The sequence below is a fragment of the Tachyglossus aculeatus genome, chromosome 2, assembly GCF_015852505.1.
Source record: "Tachyglossus aculeatus isolate mTacAcu1 chromosome 2, mTacAcu1.pri, whole genome shotgun sequence".
NCBI classification, from domain to species: domain Eukaryota; kingdom Metazoa; phylum Chordata; class Mammalia; order Monotremata; family Tachyglossidae; genus Tachyglossus; species Tachyglossus aculeatus.
The window spans coordinates 98940915-98958426 of record NC_052067.1 but is presented as its reverse complement, the minus strand read 5'-3'; the positions used below and the strand labels follow the sequence as shown (position 1 = coordinate 98958426).

The 17512-nt window shown below is 50.2% G+C and overlaps 1 protein-coding gene across 1 annotated transcript in view; it reads right to left on the bottom strand.

Annotated features, from left to right (window-relative positions):
• Nucleotides 1–17512, bottom strand: part of ROS1 (ROS proto-oncogene 1, receptor tyrosine kinase) — a 144532-nt gene that overhangs the window by 120488 nt on the left and 6532 nt on the right. Inside the window, 8 exon segments of the mRNA XM_038762676.1 lie at nt 1283–1467; nt 1724–1846; nt 2199–2278; nt 3571–3772; nt 8514–8652; nt 10512–10660; nt 11755–11815; nt 16639–16698. Of these exon segments, the coding sequence (XP_038618604.1) occupies nt 1283–1467; nt 1724–1846; nt 2199–2278; nt 3571–3772; nt 8514–8652; nt 10512–10660; nt 11755–11815; nt 16639–16698 (999 nt within the window).

Genomic DNA, 17512 nt, shown 5'->3' with positions numbered 1-17512 from the left:
CAATCAATCGATTGATCAATGGTACTTACTGAGTTCTTACTATGTGCAGAGCACTGTATTAAGCGCTTGGGAGAGTACAGTAGAATTAGCAGGCATGTTCCTTGCCAGAAGGGGCTTACAGCCTAGAGGGTCTATAGAGTTAACTAAACAGTATACTGAGCACTGGGGGAGATTAAAGGTAATCCTGTTCCATGTCGGACTTGCAATCGAAGGGGGAGGGAGAATAAATGTTTAATTCCCATTTTACAGATGAGGAAACTGAGGCCCAGAAAAATGAAGTGACTTGCTCGAGGTCACACAGCAGGCAAGTTGTGGAGCTGGGATTAAAATCCAGGTCCTCTGATCGCCAGGCCCATGCTCTTTCCACTAGGTTACAGCTGCTTCCCCTACTGCCTTGTGGGCTAAAAGCCCTTCCCAGCAAGCAGAATAGATTGTGAGCCTGTTGTTGGGTAGGGACCGTCTCTAAATGTTGCCAACCTGTACTTCCCAAGCGCTTAGTACAGTGCTTTGCACTCAGTAAGTGCTCAATAAATACAATTGAATGAATGAATGAATAGTCTAGTGGAAAGAGTCCAGGCCTGGGAATCAGAAGACCTGGGTTCTAACACCAGTTCCATTACTTGCCTGTTGTAGCAATTCTCTGAACCTGTATTTCCTCATATGTACTTTTTTCAATATTTGTTTTTTTTTAATGGCATTTGTTAAGCGCTTACTATGTGGCAAGCACTGTTCTAAGTGCTTACTGTGTGTCATGCACTGTCCTAAGCATTGGGTTAGATGTAAGTTTTATCAGGTTGGGCACAGTCCCTGTCCCACATGGGGCTCACGATATAAGTAGGAGGAAGTAGGATTTGATCCCCATTTTATGGTTAAGGAAACTGAGGCTCAGAGAAGTGATTTGCCCACGGTCACACAGCAAGCAATTGGCAGAGTCTGGATTAGAACCCAGGTCCTCTGAATCCCAGGCCCATGACCTTCTCACTAGGCCACACTACTCTTCTAAAATGGAGATTCAATGTTGTGCTCCCTAGCCTTTAGACTGTGAGTCCATGTGTGGTGTGTCTGGCCTGATTATCTTGTATCTACCCAGCATGAGGAGGAGAAGGAGGAGGAGGAGAAAGAAGAGAAGGAGAAGAAGAAAAAGAAAGAGGAAAAGGGGGAGGAGGAGGATAAATAAATGGTCACCTTAAGGCAAAGTGAAGTTTAGAGGCCTTGAAGGTTTGTCCATTCCCTGGATCAGCAGCCTGACGATTCACTATATGACTCCCACCGCAACCCTCACCCTTTCACTCATGATGAAGTAGATCTTGCCGTACAGCCAGTCCACCGAGACAGAGGAAACCGGCCCGGAGCCGTTGTAGAAGACGCGGAGGCCAGAAGTGTCCCCCATGTCGGTCGCATCCTTCACCCAGATCACATTTCCCTCACAGAAGTAGACGAGCTGCTGCCGGACGTTAACTGCGATTCCTATTTCCTCTCAAACAAAACAGCTCCATGACTGTAAGCTCATTGTGGGCAGGGAACGGGTCTACCAACTCTGTTATAGTATACTCTCCCGAACGTTTAGCACACAGGAAGCGCTCACTAAATACCACTGATTGATTAATTGATGGATTGACCCTTCCCCCTCTGGGAAAGGGTTTCCTTCCAGGGTGGGAAGAGGGCAGGGATGGAGACAGTCCCACTGCAGACCCTGGCAAATGTGGCCCACCGCCAAACTGACCTGTAATTCTCTGGCTGCGTCCATCTGCCGGGAGACAGTGCGTTTCCTCTACAAAATGCCCCAGGAATCTCTTTCGGAGTGAATTCTCTCGGGACAGAAAGAGCCACTGTGCTTGTTCCTGGACTAAAGTAGAAGAAAAGCTCATTTCCTGGAGGCGCCCACCTCCGCACTCAACCGAGCCCTGGGCCCTCAGGGTAGAGTGGGACCAGAGAGATGGGTGGGCCCATAGGGGACCACTGGGGCAGGCTTGTGTTTACATACACATGTGCAGTCTTCACAAAAACACATAGTTGCAGGAGCCCGCTCTTTGAGAGTCATGGAGGCATCACCCCCAGGATCCTGACTGGAGCAGGGGAAGGGGAAGCCATTGCATTTGCTTTTGAACACCCAGTCTCATTGGCCACAGGTCACTGAAGGGGCAGCCTAGGGGAGGGCGGGCAGAGGAGGGGGTGAAAGGGAGGAGGAGAAGTCATACCTGTCGACGACGGGGCGGTGGTGACATTAGCTTCCGCTTCTGGCCCCTGATCCACCTGACCCACGGCCCTGATGGAAAACCTGTTCCAAATGTGGGTTGGAAAGGGAGTCGACGTGTCAGCGGGAGCAGGAGAGTGGAAACCATTTCCCTGGTAACCCCCTGCTGAGGAAGCCCCATGGCATAATGGAGAGGGCACAGACTTGGGAGTCAGAAAGTCATGGATTCTAATCCTGGCTCCACCACTTGTCTTCTATGTGACCGTGGGCATGTCACTTTACTTCTCTGTGCCTCAGTTACCTCATTGATAAAATGGAGATTGAGACTGCGAAACCCATGTGGGACAGGGACTGTGTCAAATTCGATTTGCTTGTATCTGCCCCAGCACTTAGTAGAGTGCCTGTCACTTAATAAATGCTTAACAAATACCATCATCATCAATAGGGTCCAGCCCTAGGGACCAGCGCCAACTTGCACCCCTAGATCTCACTGGCAGAGACCCAGGAAGGTTCGGGATCGACCCTCCTGGCACAGTTGTATCTCCCCAGTTGCTCCTCTCTTTCTCTCACCAACCCAAACATCACCTCCCCGCATAGCTGGATTTCCCAAAGACATTTTGGGGGACATTTTGGGGGAGAGAAGGAGCAGCAATTGTTCAGGAGAAAAACCATCAATCTATAGTGTTTGCTGAGGGCCTAGAATGTGTGGGGCCTGTACTTCGTAGATGTGACCTTTGCCCTAAAACAATTTCCTGGTATCGGTTTCCACCGTGGCCTGCGCCCTGTCCACTATATGCCCACATAACAGCACAGTAATGACAATGATGGTATTCACTAAGTTCTGACTGTGTGCCAAGCACTGTGGTAAGTGCTGGGGAAGCTTTGAGCTAAGTTTGGACATGGTCCTTATCCCACACTGGAGTCACAGTCTAAGAGGGAGGGAGAACAGGCATCATATTCTCATTTTCAGATTAGAAAACTGAGGCGAAGAGAACGTAAGTGACTCACAAGTGGTGGAATCAGGGCTAGAAGGCGGGACGCTGTCTTCAGGTCCCATTTTCTTTCCCCTGGGGACAGATTAACCCACGTGGCAGGATTCCTTGTGAGGCCAGGGCAGGTGAAGAGTGGCTCAGGCCTTGAGACCAAGCACTTTATGAGTTTTTACAACCCCTAATAAGAGAGGGAGGCTACGTGGGACTCTGGCCTGGGAGCCCAAGCACATGATAACCATTTTTTGTGTTGTGACAATCACAGCAGCCCACTTCCCATGACATCATCAGTTCCTGGGCTGAAAGAAAGGGTGAGCTTTGTGTTTGGGCATGTATGTCTATGACGAATAGCAGGATGCCAGGGAGGGATCAAACCCTGCCTCTCACCTGTACGTGGTGTTCGGCAAGACGGAGGAAAACTGGAAGCTCGTGGCCTGGGTCCCCGCGTCCAACGTTTGGCGGTCGCTGGCCAGTCTGAGGTTGTAGCCGGTAACTGGACCACCCGGGAACAACGGCAGTGACCAGCTGACCTCCACCACGTCCGGGCTGACACTATAAAGCTCTCGGATGAGAGGAGCCGTTTCGGGGACTGTGAATGGCAAAGGCCCAAGTGGACCAGATGACTGTCTAAGGGAAATTACACTAGCAAAAGTCATTCAAATGATGCTCCTTTGACCTACTCATCTGCAGCATTTGCTGAGTATCCAATGGATGCAGGGCCAAATTAACCCAGGGCTGTTCGGGGCTGCAGCCCCTGAGCTTGTCAATCAATCAGTGATATTTATTGAGGGCTGACTCTATTCAGAGTTCCATACTTAGCCCTTGGGAGAGTACAATGGGGTATTGAGGTGGGGCTTGCTGATCCTCAGAGATCCACAGTATGAGCTACTTCTGCTTCAGGTAGCAATAATGTGCCTCTTGACATTACCAATAGGGCTGCGACTAGAAACACTATGAAAATGGCATCTGAAATAGACCCTTTCGAAATAGCCACCCTATCTGCACAATGTCAAAGAGAACAAGGCAGCGCTGGTGCTTTTATTTTTAATTATATTTGTGAAACACTATTATGTGCCAGGCAAGTACAGGTTGGCAACATATAGAGACGGTCCCTACCCAACAGTGGACTCACAGTCTAGTCCAGTCACAGTCTGGAAAGAGCCCGGCCTTCGGAGTCAGAGGTCATGGGTTCAAATCCCGGCTCCGCCAATTGTCAGCTGTGTGACTTTGGGCAAGTTACTTGACTTCTCCGTGCCTCAGTTCCCTCATCTGTAAAATGGGGATTAAGACTGTGAGCCCCACGTGGGACAACCTGATCACCCCCCAGCGCATAGAACAGTGCTTTGCACATAGTAAGTACTTAACAAATACCATCATTAGGATAATTAGTAGTAGTGCTTGTATTAAGCGCTTACTGTGTGTGGGACACTGTACTGAGCCCTAGGAAAGAATACAGGGAGGGAGGAAAAGAAAAAGTTGTACCCAGGTCCCAGCAGAAACATGAGGGCCAGGGAAAAGAGTGAATTCCTCCACGCCAGTCTCGTGACTAGGGTTCAGCAGGCATTCCCTACTGTCGACTCCATTGTCAAGACAGTTATCTGAAGTCTTTTTCAAAAGCTTTATATGTTGCCAACTTGTGCTTCCCAAGCACTTGGTACAGTGCTCTGCACACAGTAAGCGCTCAATAAATACGATTGAATGAATGAATGAATGTACTAAGCACTGGGGTAAATACTATAAGTTAGCTGTGGGCAGGGAATGTGTCAGCTTATTGCTATACTGTACACTCCCAAGGGTTTAGTAAGGGGTTCTGCACACAGTAAGTGCTCAATAAATACAACTGAACGAATAAAAGCCGGTCAGGTTATACACAGTCCATGTCCCACGCGGGGCTCACAGTCTTAATCCCCATTTTACAGATGAGGTACCTGAGGCACAGAGAAGTGAAGTGACTTTCCCAAGGTCACACATCAGACAAGCAGCGAAGCCAGAATTAGAACACAAGTCCTCCTGATTTCCAAGCTCGTGCTCTATCTACTTGGCCATGCTGCTTCCCCTGGAGTCCTCACTACATGACTCCCTGCTTCCCTGGCCATTGTGATTGGGTGGTGGCAATTTTTGATTCCACTGATCTGCAAAGGAGAGGGTGGCTGATAGAGGAGCGGGTTGAGGAGAGAGAGAGACCGGGCGGGGCCAGTCACTTACAAGATCACCGGTGGCTCTCAGACACTGCCCTAGGCTGGCCCTGCTCTGTCCCCGTCCCCTGGAGTGCTCCCAGAAAACACAGTTCCAGGGACGGAAATGTATATGCCCAAACTGTCAGCGTGGCTGGCTGTTAAAGGGTCTGCCACCTCTTTAAATCACTAAGCCCCACCTTAGGAGAAGAGAGAAATCTGCATGCCTAGGAGCTTAGAACAGTGCTTCAGCGCTTAGAACAGTGCTTTGCACATAGTAAGTGCTTAATAAATGCCATCATTAGGAGCCAGCAGGCAAGGTATGTTTATGGAATAACAATAATAATTATAGTATTTGTTAAGCACTTACTATGTGCCAAGCACTGTGCTAAGCACCGGGGTAGAGACAAGATAATCAGGTTGTCCCACTTGGGGCTCACAGTCTTGATCCCCATCTGACAGATGAGGTAACAGAGGCACAGAGTAGTGAAGTGACTTGCCCAAGGTCACACAGCAGACAAGTGGCGGAGCCAGGATTAGAACCCACATCCTCTGATTCTCAAGGCCGGGCTCTTGCCATTAGGCTGTGCTGCATCTCCCTCTGCCTCCTCTCCCATCCTGGGAACTGGAAAAATCTGTCCAAGAGGTGAGGGGCGTGGGGCAGATGAAGGTGGGCTTGGCTTTTGTCAACAGGAATTGTCCAGTTTCTCTCTCTCTCACTCACACGCATGTGCTCCGTTCGATTTCCTGTCCCAGACTGTGGCCGGGGTAGGAGCAGGGTTTTCGGGAAGGTAGAGCTCGGAAACCCAGCTCTTGTCTGAAAGCCAAAACCATCAGGAATTTCCAGCATCTAAGTCATCCCCCTCCCCGCCAACACTACTCCTGCTCCCCTCACAGACTTCCAGTGGGCAGAGCAGGGGTGGGGTGGAAGCCCCTTGGAAAACAGTCCAAACCTGGACTGTAGTGGGAGTTCTCTTCCCCACAGCACCTGTATATATGTAATATGTTTGTACATATTTATTACTCTATTTATTTTACTTGTACATATCTATTCTATTTATTTTATTTTGTTAGTATGTTTGGTTTTGTTCTCTGTCTCCCCTTTTCGACTGTAAGCCCACTGTTGGGTAGGGACTGTCTCTATATGTTGCCAACTTGTACTTCCCAAGCACTTAGTACAGTGCTCTGCACACAGTAAGCGCTCAATAAATACGATTGATTGATTGATTGATTGATTGATCCAACCCTGGCTGTGTGCCTGTACTGCGTGTTATATTGGGTCCTCTGGGAAAATACAACTTTAGTCAAAGACTCCCTCACTGCCCATGAGGAGCTGACAATCCAGCCAGGAGAAAACAATCTTAAAGATATAATAATAATAATGGCATTTATTAAGCGCTTACTATGTGCGAAGCACTGTTCTAAGCGCTGGGGAGATTGCAAGGTGATCAGGTGGTCCCACACGGGGCTCACAGTCTCAATCCCCATTTTACAGATGAGGGAACTGAGGCCCAGAGAAGTGAAGTGACTTGCCCAAAGTCACACAGCGGACAATTGGCGGAGCCGGGATTTGAACCCATGACCTCTGATTCCAAAGCCCACGCTCTTTCCCCTGAGCCACGCTGCTTGAGCCTGGGAGTCAGAAGGTCATGGGTTCTATTCCCGGCTCCACTGTGTGACCTTAGACGAGTCACTTCACTCTAGACTGTGACACCTCTTGACTGGGAGCTCGTTGTAGGCAGGAATGTGTCTGTTTGTTGTTATATTGTACTCTCCCAAGTGCTTAGTGCAGTGCTCTGCACACAGTAAGCACTCAATAACTAGAGAAGCAGCGTGGCTTAGTGGAAAGATCCTGGGCTTGGGAGTCAAAGGTCTTGGATTCTAATCCTGGCTCCGCCACCTGTCAGCTGTGTGACTTTGGGCAAGTCACTTAACTTCTCTGGGCCTCAGTTACCTCATCTGGAAAATGGAGATTAAAACTGTGAGCACAATGTGGGACAACATGATTACCTTGTATCTCCCCCCAGTGCTTAGAACAGTGCTTGGCACTTAGTAAGCGCTTAAGAAATACCAAAATTATTATTATTATTACTACCACAGCGCTTAGAATGGTGCTTGGCACATAGTAAGCGCTTAACAAATACCAAAATTATTATTATTATTACTACCCCAGAGCTTAGAACAGTGCTTGGCACATAGTAAGCGCTTAACAAATACCAAAATTATTATTAATAAATACGATTGAATGAATGAATGAACTTCTCTGTGCCTCAGTTACCACATCTGCAAAAATGGGTGTTGAGACTGTGAGCGCCAAGTGGGACAGGAATTGGTCCACCCCTGTTTGCTAGTATCCACCCTAGCACTTAGTACGGTGCCTGGCACATAGTAGGCACTTAACACTTACAGTGCTCTGCACACAGTAAACACTCAATAAATAGGATTGAATGATGATGAATGAATGAATGAACAGATACCTCGGCTGTGTATCGCTGAACCCATCTGGAACCTAATGGAGGGTGTTGTCAGTAGCCAAGATAGCAAAATCCTCCAAGGACTTCCCAGTGGGAACCGTGGCCCTTTGCTGGCCTAGACCAGCCATCCAAAAAGGTGGAAATGACCAGAGGCTCATACCCAGGTGGTCAGTTGACTTGCTGTAAAATGGGGATTAAGACTGTGAGCCCCACGAGGGACAACCTGATTACCTTGTATCTACCCCAGCGCTTAGAACAGTGCTTGGCACATAGTAAGCTCTTAACAAATACCATCATTATTATTATTATGACATCCTAATGGCTCACCCCGCCTCACCTGCTCAGAGCCTGAGCCCCAGCTGGGGATAATACTAATAATAATAATAACTGTATTTGTTAAGCACTTAGTGTGAGCCAAACACTGTTCTAAGCGCTGGGGTAGATAACGCAAGCTAATCAGGTTGGACACAGTCTATGTCCCCCATGGAGCTCCCAGCCTTAATCCCCATTTTACAGATGAAGTAACTGAGGCCCAGTGAAGTGACTTAATCGAGGTCACAGAGCAGACACGCGGCGGAGCCGGGATTAGAACTCGTGTCCTCTGACTTCCGGGCCCATGCTCTTTCCACTAGGCCAAGCAGAGCAGAGCCACCCAGGGGAAACCTGACCACCCATGGGTTACCTCCAGTGGCCAGCGTCCGGTAACTGGTGCTGGGCGGGGAAGAGAGATGAAGCCGAGCCGTGACGATCCACACCACGCGGAATGTGTCCTCGGTGAAAGCGTGCAGGGGCTGTGCCGTGTAGACAGGCTCAGACACTGGCTGCCCCAGGGAGAGAGCAGATGCCCATGGGCACAGAACCACCACCGGCCAAGGACCGGGCACCCACTGGTCACGGATCAGTCAGTCAATCAGTCAATTGAGTGCTTATTGTGTGCAGGGCACAGGGAGAGTACAGAATAACAGAGTTGGTTGATACATTTCTTGCCCGTGATATGCTTACAGCCTAGAGTGGAGAAATATCCCCCTGGAGCAGGGGAGGGGGAGAAGGAGGAGGAAGAGCCCCATGGATTCAGGGGAGGGAGAGGACAAGAAGGCAGAGCCCCATGGATAGCAAGGAGCCAGAGAAGGAGGAAAAGCTCCATGGATTCATAGGAGGCAGAGGACGAGGTGGCAGAGCCCCATAGAGTGAAGAGACAGGGAGAAGGAGAGAAGAACCCCAAGAATTCAGCGGAGGGGAAGAAGGAGGAAGAAGAGCCCCGTGGATTCAAGGAAGGGACTGCTGGCCCAGAGGCAGCCCAGACCAACTTCTGTCACTTCAGAAATGGTAGTAGAGGCTGAGGAATACAGGGCCAGGAACCAGGGTTGAGGACCGCAGGGATGGAGACCAAGGGACCAGGACAGCATGACAGGAATGCTAGGTTGGGGGACCCACGCCATGCCCACCCATGCAGAGGGAACTAGAACGTTCATCCATCATCTAATAGGGATGGAGACCAAGGGACCAGGACAGAACGACAGGAATGCTAGGTTGGGGGACCCAAGCCATGCCCACACATGCAGAGGGAACTAAAACGTTCACCCATCATCTAATTCAGTCAATGGAAACATCGCACTGAAGGCCCAAACCCCTTGTTTTGTCCTCATGAGTGGCACCTGCCTCAACTTCCACAGGGAGTTGGGACAGTGCTTGGCACATAGTAAGCTCTTAACAAATACCATCATTATTATTATTATGACATCCTAATGGCTCACCCCACCTCACCTGCTCAGAGCCTGAGCCTCAGCTGGGGATAATAATAATAATAATAATAATAATAATAATAATACTCTTTGGCCCATGGATGTCCTTCGATAGCATCTCAGAAAACGCCATAACTAGAATATGTCTTCCTGCCCAGGAATTCAGGCAATCCCAGGGAGGGAAACCAGCCCAAGCAATGAGCCACTCCTAAGGGTGCACGTGGAGGCAGAGTTCCCGAGTCAAAAAGAAAATTGTGGTATTTGTCAAGCACTTACTATGTGTCAAGCACTGTACTTAGCACTGCAGTAGATACCACGTCCCTGTCCCACATGGAGGGAGAGCAGGAGGGAGAATAGGTATCAAACCCCCATTTTACAGATGAGGAAACTGAGGAACAGAGAAGTTATTTTCCCAAAGTCACCCAGCAGCCAAGCTAAAAACCCAGATGTCTTGACTCCTAGGTACAGGTTCTCTCTTCAAGTGCACACCATTTTCCTCTTTTGCCTCCCTTCTACTAAAAATAATAATATCAACAACATTCTAGACTGTGAGCCCATTGTAGGGTAGGGACCATCTCTCTATGCTGCCAACTTGTACTTCCCAAGTGCTTAGTACAGTGCTCTGCACATAGTAAGCGCTTAATAAATACAACTGAATGAATGAACATTCATTAAGTGGTTACTATGGTCCAGGCGTGGTCCGGGTGAGATACAAGATCATCAAGTCAGAAGCCCACCAGGAGTTAGAAAGGGATGGGAAGAGGACATTCCGAGTCCCAGAAACTGGGTGGATGGACAGACCAGATAAGGCAGCTGCCTCGGGGAAGATAGATTTACTTATGACAAAGTGTTTCACTTGCAGAGTCTCCTCCCGAACTGCAAATGGCAGGGCCGTTGGGCACTTGGGGCCAGAACATGTTGGCGGTGCCCACACTCACCTCCGCATAGCTCCAGATCCCGGTTAGCCGGGTGAACTGCCACTGGACAACGTACTTCACTCCCGCCACGTTGGCCGGTTTCCACCCCAGCGTCACCGCGTGGGCTCCGATGGAAGACGCGAACGGGGCCGTCGGGGGAGTCAGGCGGCCTGCCGGAAAGCGGCAATAAATTAGGTCTTGGAGCCAGTCGCAGTTGGGAAACTGTAAGCTCGTTGCGGGAAGAGACTGTGAGCCCATTATTGGGAAGGGATCGTCTCTATATATTGCCAACTTGTACTTCCCAAGCACTTAGTACAGTGCTCTGCACACAGTAAGCACTCAATAAATATGATTGAATGAATTAATTGTTTATTGTTATATTGTACTGTCCCAAGAGCCTAGTACAGTGCACTGCACACAATAAGGTCTCAATAAACACAATTGAATGGATGATTTTTTTTTTAGTGGCAGGCCCAGTTCCCTGTTAGGCCACCTGCCCCTCCACCCCAGCACTCCCTCCTCGTCCACACTCCGTCCTTCCGCCACCGGGCTGCTGTGCCCCCAGCTGCAGCTCAGGGGAAGGTGACATTCATTCATTCAATCATATTTATTGAGCGTTTACTGTGTGCAGAGCACTGTACTAAGCGCTTGGGAAGTCCAAGTTGGCAACATATGGAGATGGTCCCTACCCAACAACGGGCTCACAGCTTAGAAGGGGGAATCTCGAGGGTGGGGGAGAGTCAGGCCACCCTTTCCCCCTGCAAGGGATAGAGCTGAGCCTTCAGGACTCGGATCAGGCACGGGAGGACCAGGAAGTGAGTGAGCGGTGCCATGCCAGCCGTCCGGCCAAGCCTGACCGACACTACTCCCCCACGACCAAAGACCAAACGCTGATCGGCTCTTTGCCGGCTCCTTCACCTGGAAACTTTCCCGAAGGTCACTAACGACTGCGACCTTTCCGGTCAAGCATTAACCCTCAGCGGGCCCGGTTGTAGCCTAAGGGATCTCCACGTCTGAACACTTGGGGCTCGAGCCCAGCTTCCCAGCATGGAGATCTGGGCTGCGGCCTGGGCCCCTTCTGAAAGTCAGATGGCCAGGGCTGGGATCGGGGCAGGAGCAGGGACAGGGCACAGTGGGCATGGACTGGGCAGGATAGTGAAGGACAGGAGCAGCATGGTGGGGGGCAGGAACAGGTGTTAGGAGCGGGCCCAGATCAGGGGGTAGGGAAGAGAGCAGGGCAGGGCCAGGGCCAGGGGCTACTTACCCAGGACTTCCTCTCCAAAGGCCTTTTCTGAGTGGCGACAGCCAAGTTCACAGGATTCTCTCTGAAAGCAGTCAAGTTTCTCAGGGTGATGGCTGTCTGTGGAATGGTCGACACTGCCCCCCTCGCTGGTGGCCATGGATTCCAGGACCAGGGGCCCTTCCGAGTGGTGGAGTGGGGTCCGTCTGGCCCAGAGGTGGGTTCTGCCCTTCCTTCCACCCAGGAAGGGCCGGGGACCAGAGCTCTCCATCCCCGTGACCCTTCTTAGCTCACCTCCCTTCTCTCTTTCTACAGCCCAGCCCGCACACTCCGTTCCTCTGCCACTAACCTCCTCAGTGGGCCTCGTTCTCACCTTTCTCACCACCGACTCCTGGCCCACGTCCTACCTCTGGCCTGAAATGCCCTCCCTCCTCACATCTGCCAGACTAGCTCACTTCCCCCCTTCAAAGCCCTACTGAAGATGTACCTCCTCCAAGAGGCCTTCCCAGACTAAGCTCCCACTTCCTCAGCTCCCTCTCCCTTCCGCGTCACCTCGAGTTGCTCCCTTTGCTCTTCCCCCCTGCTCCCCGCCCCACAACACTTACGTATATATGTGTATATCTATAATTCCATTTATATCTATTGATGCCTGCATACTTGTTTTAATGTCTGCTCGCCCCCCGCCCCAGTCTGTAAGTCTGCCGTGGGCAGGGTCTGTCTCTACTGCTGAATTGTTCTTTCCAAGAGCTTAGTACAGTGCTCCACACACAGTAAGTGCCCAACAAATTTGATTGAATGAATTAATTAATGAATGAATGAAAAACCAAAAATTACTTCTTCCCCAAAAGGGAGATAAGCAGATAGAATCCACTCCCGACAGGAAACTGTGTAGCCAGAATCACTAACAATTGCCAGAGGGTTTGGCTAGAGCCTTGAGTGAGCGGTCCATGCTGGGACACTGGAGGGAAAGTTGGAGCCGGAGAGGGGATCAATCAATCAATCAATCAATTGTATTTATTGAGCGCTTACTGTGTGCAGAGCACTGTACTAAGCGCTTGGGAAGTACAAGTTGGCAACATATAGCCAGTCCCTACCCAACAGTGGGCTCACAGACTGAAAGGGGGAGACAGAGAACAAAACCAAACATACTAACAAAATAGAATAGATATGTACAAGTAAAATAAATAAATAAATAAATGGAGCAATAAATATGTACAAACATATATACATATATACAGAGGGAGGGCGTTCCAGGCCAGAGACAGGCAGGACGTGGGAGAGAGGTTGGTAGCGAGACAGACCAGAGAGCGACGGTGATTAGGATGGCATTAAAAGAGCGACGTTGGGTCTTATTAGGCGATTGGGGAGATGAGGGAGGAAGGAGTGAGGTGATTGAGTGCTTCAAAGCCAATGATGAGGAGTTTCTGTTTGATGCGGAGGTGGATAGTGATGGTATCTGTTAAGCGCTTACTAAGTGCAAAGCACTGTTCTAAGCACAGGGGGGATACAAAGGTGATCAGGCTGCCCCACGTAGGGCTCACAATCTTAATCCCCATTTTATAGATGAGGAAACTGAGGCCCAGAGAAGTGAAGTGACTTGCCCAAAGTCACCCAGCTGACAGTCGGCGGAGCTGGGATTTGAACCCATGACCTCCTACTCCAAAGTCCGGGCTCTTTCCACTGAGCTATGGACAGTGAGGCTGACCCAGCACGGACAGTGCTGTTGGCTTGATGGAATTGTGTTTTATGATGCTCAACCTTACCATATCTAAACCTGGAATGCCCCACTTAACCATCAGGGTGGCTTTGAATAGTTGTGCCCAGCCAGCCCTTTAGTGCCCTGCGTGGACGCTTACCAGCCCTGGATGTGGTCTGTCCTGGAGAGCAGCTGCAGGGATAAAGAGGAGAGATGTCACACACACCAGGAGCCCATATGGGCAGGAAGCACATGGCATCTTTCCCCTTCACTCCACAGAAACTACCCTCTCAAAAGTCATTAGTGATCTTCTTGCCAAATCCAACAGCCTCTACTCCATCCTAATCCTCCTTGACCTCTCAGCTACCTTCCACACTGTCGACCACCCCCTTCTCCTGGAAACATTATCCAACCTTGGCTTCACTGACACTGTCCCCTCCTGATTCTCCTCCAGTCTCTCTGGCCACTAATTCTCAATCTCTTTCACGGTCTCCTCCTCTGCCTTCCATCCTCGAACTGTGTGGGTCCCTCAAGATTCAGTTCTGGGTTCCCTTCTATTCTCCATCTACACCCACTCCCTTGGAGAACTCATTTGCTCAAATGGTTCCAACTACCACCTCTATGTGGATGATACCCAAATTCATTCATTCATTCATTCAATTGTATTTATTGTGCGCTTAGTGTGTGCAGAGCACTGTGCTAAGCACTTGGGAAGTACAAGTTGGCAACAGATAGAGACGGTCCCTACCCAACTACGGGTTCACAGTCTAGAAGGGAAAGACAGACAACAAAACAAAACTTGTGGACAGGTGTCAAGTCATCAGAACAAATAGAAATAAAGCTAGATGCACATCATTAACAAAATAAATAGAATAGTAAATATGTACAAGTAAAATAAATAGGGTAATAAATCTGATCAAACATATATACAGGTGCTGTGGGGAGGGGAATTAGGTAGGACGGGGGGATGGGGAGGAGCAGAGGAAAAAGGGGCTCAGTCTGGGAAGGCCTCTTGGAGGAGGTGAGCTCTCAGTAGGGCTTTGAAGGGAGGAAGAGAGCTAGCTTGGCAGATGTGCGGAGGGAGGGCATTCCAGGCCAGGGGGAGGACGTGGTCAAGGGGTCGATGGCAGGACAGGCAAGAACGAGGTACAGTGAGGAGGTGAGCGGCAGAGGAGCAGAGGATGCAGGCTGGGCTGTAGAAGAAGAGAAGGGAGGTGAGGTAGGAGGGGGTGAGGTGATGGACAGCCTTGAAGCCGAGAGTGAGGAGTTTTGCTTGCTGACCTCCCTGCCCCCTGCCTCTCCCCACTCCAGTCCATACTCCACTCTGCTGCTGGATCATTTTCCTTCAAAAACATTCCGACCATGTTTTCCCCACTCCTCAAAAAACTTCAGTGGTTGCCCATCCACCTGCACGTGAAACAAAAACTTCTCACCATTTGCTTTAAAGCAGTCAATCACCTTGCTCCCTCATACCTCACTTTGCTACTCTTCTACTACAATGGAGCCCACATACTTCACCCCTCTAATGCCAACTTACTGTACCTCGATCTTATCTCTCTCATCACTGACCTCTCACCCGCAATCCTGCCTCTGTCCTGGAATGCCCTCCCTCTTTAAATCCTACAGACAATTACTCTCCTGCCCTTCAAAGCCTTATTGAAGGCACATCTCCTCCAAGAGGCCTTCCCTGACTAAGTCCTCCTTTCCATTTTTCCCATTCCCTTCTGCATTGCCCTGACTTGCTCCTTTTATTCAGTCCTCCCTCCCAGCCCCACAGCACTTATGTACATATCTGTAATTTATTCATTTATATTAATGTCTGTCTCCCCCTCTAGACTGTAAGCTCACTGTGGGCAGGGAATATGTCTGCTACGTTGTTGTATTGTACTCTCCCAAGCGCTTAATACAGTGCTCTGCACACAGTAAGTGTTCAATAAATATGATTGAATGAATGAATGAATGTTTACCAACTCTGTTATCTTGTACTTTCCCAAGCGTTTAGTATAGTGTTATACTGTACTAAATACCATTGGTTGATTGATTGATGTATCTCATGGAGAAAGAGTCTCTGTGAACTCTTCTGCCCCAAGACTTTCTCAAACAAGAACAAAGGCTTATTTCAGGGGTTTGGCCCTTGGACGCCTGGCCAGAAATCTCCGCAATTCTACCAATGACCCCCAGTTACCAATCACGACACTCGAGTTTGGTCCCAACATGGGCTGTCAGGAAGCACCCCCCTTCCTCCTCCCCTGCTCCTGCTCCCCTCCTAGAAGGGCCAGAACAGAGTTCCTTTCTCCGATGGCTCCATTCCCAGTTCAGAGCATCTCTAAGCTGTGCGAATGCCCCATCCCTGAGCTCCCGGCGGGGGCCGCTTCCCTTGGCTGGACCCTCTGGGGTCCTGAGGAGAAGGGACGTGGTTTCATCCAACCAGAGGTCTTCACTCACCTCACATGCAGTGTTGGTAGCATCGTGCTGCAGGCACAAGAGGACAGAAAACAGGGTCAGCACCCAAAGGAGCTCCACAGATGTCCCACATAAGTGCTGAGCCCGGGCCATTTGCTCTGGACAGTGCCAGTCACCCCCGTCGATACCAGGCACTTCCAACAGGACTTGTAACTCCAGTGATCCAACAAGGCCAGTCACCCCCGCTGATGCCAGGCACCTCCAATGGGGCCGGTCACCTTCAATGATGCCAGGCACCTCTAACAGGGCTGGTTATCCCCAGTGATCCAGACACCACCAACAGGGATAGCCATCCCCGACGATGCCAGGCATCTCCATAAGGCTATTCACTCCCAGTGATGCCAGGCATCTCTAACAAAGCCAGCCACCCCCCACAGTGCCAGGCATCTCCACGGGGCTATTCACCCCCAATGATGCCAGGCACCTCCAACATAGCCAGCCACCCCCAACGATCCCAGGCTTCAAAAACAGGGCCGGTCACCTCAGAGGGTGCCGTTACCCCCAACAGCCCCCAAAACCATAGGCAGGGGAAATGCCCAAGCTGACGGCAGGGTCCCCCAACAGACACGCTCAACCCAGCTGTCTGGTCCACCCATCCCCTGGCCTTTCTGGCTCTCCCGGTGCTGGACACGGTCTGTTCTCGGGGACAGTAAGGGAGCAGGTAGGAAGAGAGAAGTCATGCAAATTGTGAACTTCTATCTCGTAATGAAGTAGGGTTGGAGAGGGCACAGGACAGGGTGAATACTTACACACTTTCTCAAGCAGCAGTCTTGTTCTGTGGAATTCCAGAAATGGCACCCCTGGGCACACTGCAAAGGACACACGTGAAGGACGGAAACTTAGGGACACCCTCATCTCCTTCTCCCCCCATCTCCTTCTCCTTCACTGCCACTGAGGAACCAGATACTTCTCCGTCCACCCACGCCCTGTGGTTTTCTGCCTCCACTACAATCAGACACTGAATGAGGCCAAAAGCTGATCCCTTGGCCACAACCAGTAAATCCCACCCTGTGCCTTTTTTTTAGGATACTTGTCAAGCACTTTTACTAGGTGCCAGGCACTCTTCTAAACGCTGGGATAGATGCAAGCTAATCAGGTTGGACACAGTCCAAGTCCCACATAGGACTCACAGTCTTAATCCCCATTTTGTACACAGTCCATGTCCCACATGGGGCTCACAGTTTTAATTCTCATTTTACAGATGAGAGAAGTGTCATGTTGCGAACTTGTACTTCCCAAGTGCTTAGTACAGTGCTCTGTACACAGTAAGCACTCAATAAATATGATTGAATGAATGAATAAATACGATTGAATGAATGAATGAATGAAATGAGGCACTCGGAAGTGAAGTGACTTGCTCAAGGTCACACACCAGACAAGTGGCAGAACTGGGATTAGAACCCAGGTCCTTTTGACTCCTAGACCCGTGCTCTATCCACTAAGCCATGCTGCTTCATCTGAAGTCCCCCTCTTATCCGGCCCCTCACTATACCCAACCTCTCTCCCCACCTCCCCTTCTTCCAGGGAGCTCTCCCACTCTTCAGCTCCCTTCACCCTGGCACGGAGGCGGCTGCCTGGGGATCAACAGCTCCCTGGTTGCCCACCTCCCCAGCTGCCCAGCTC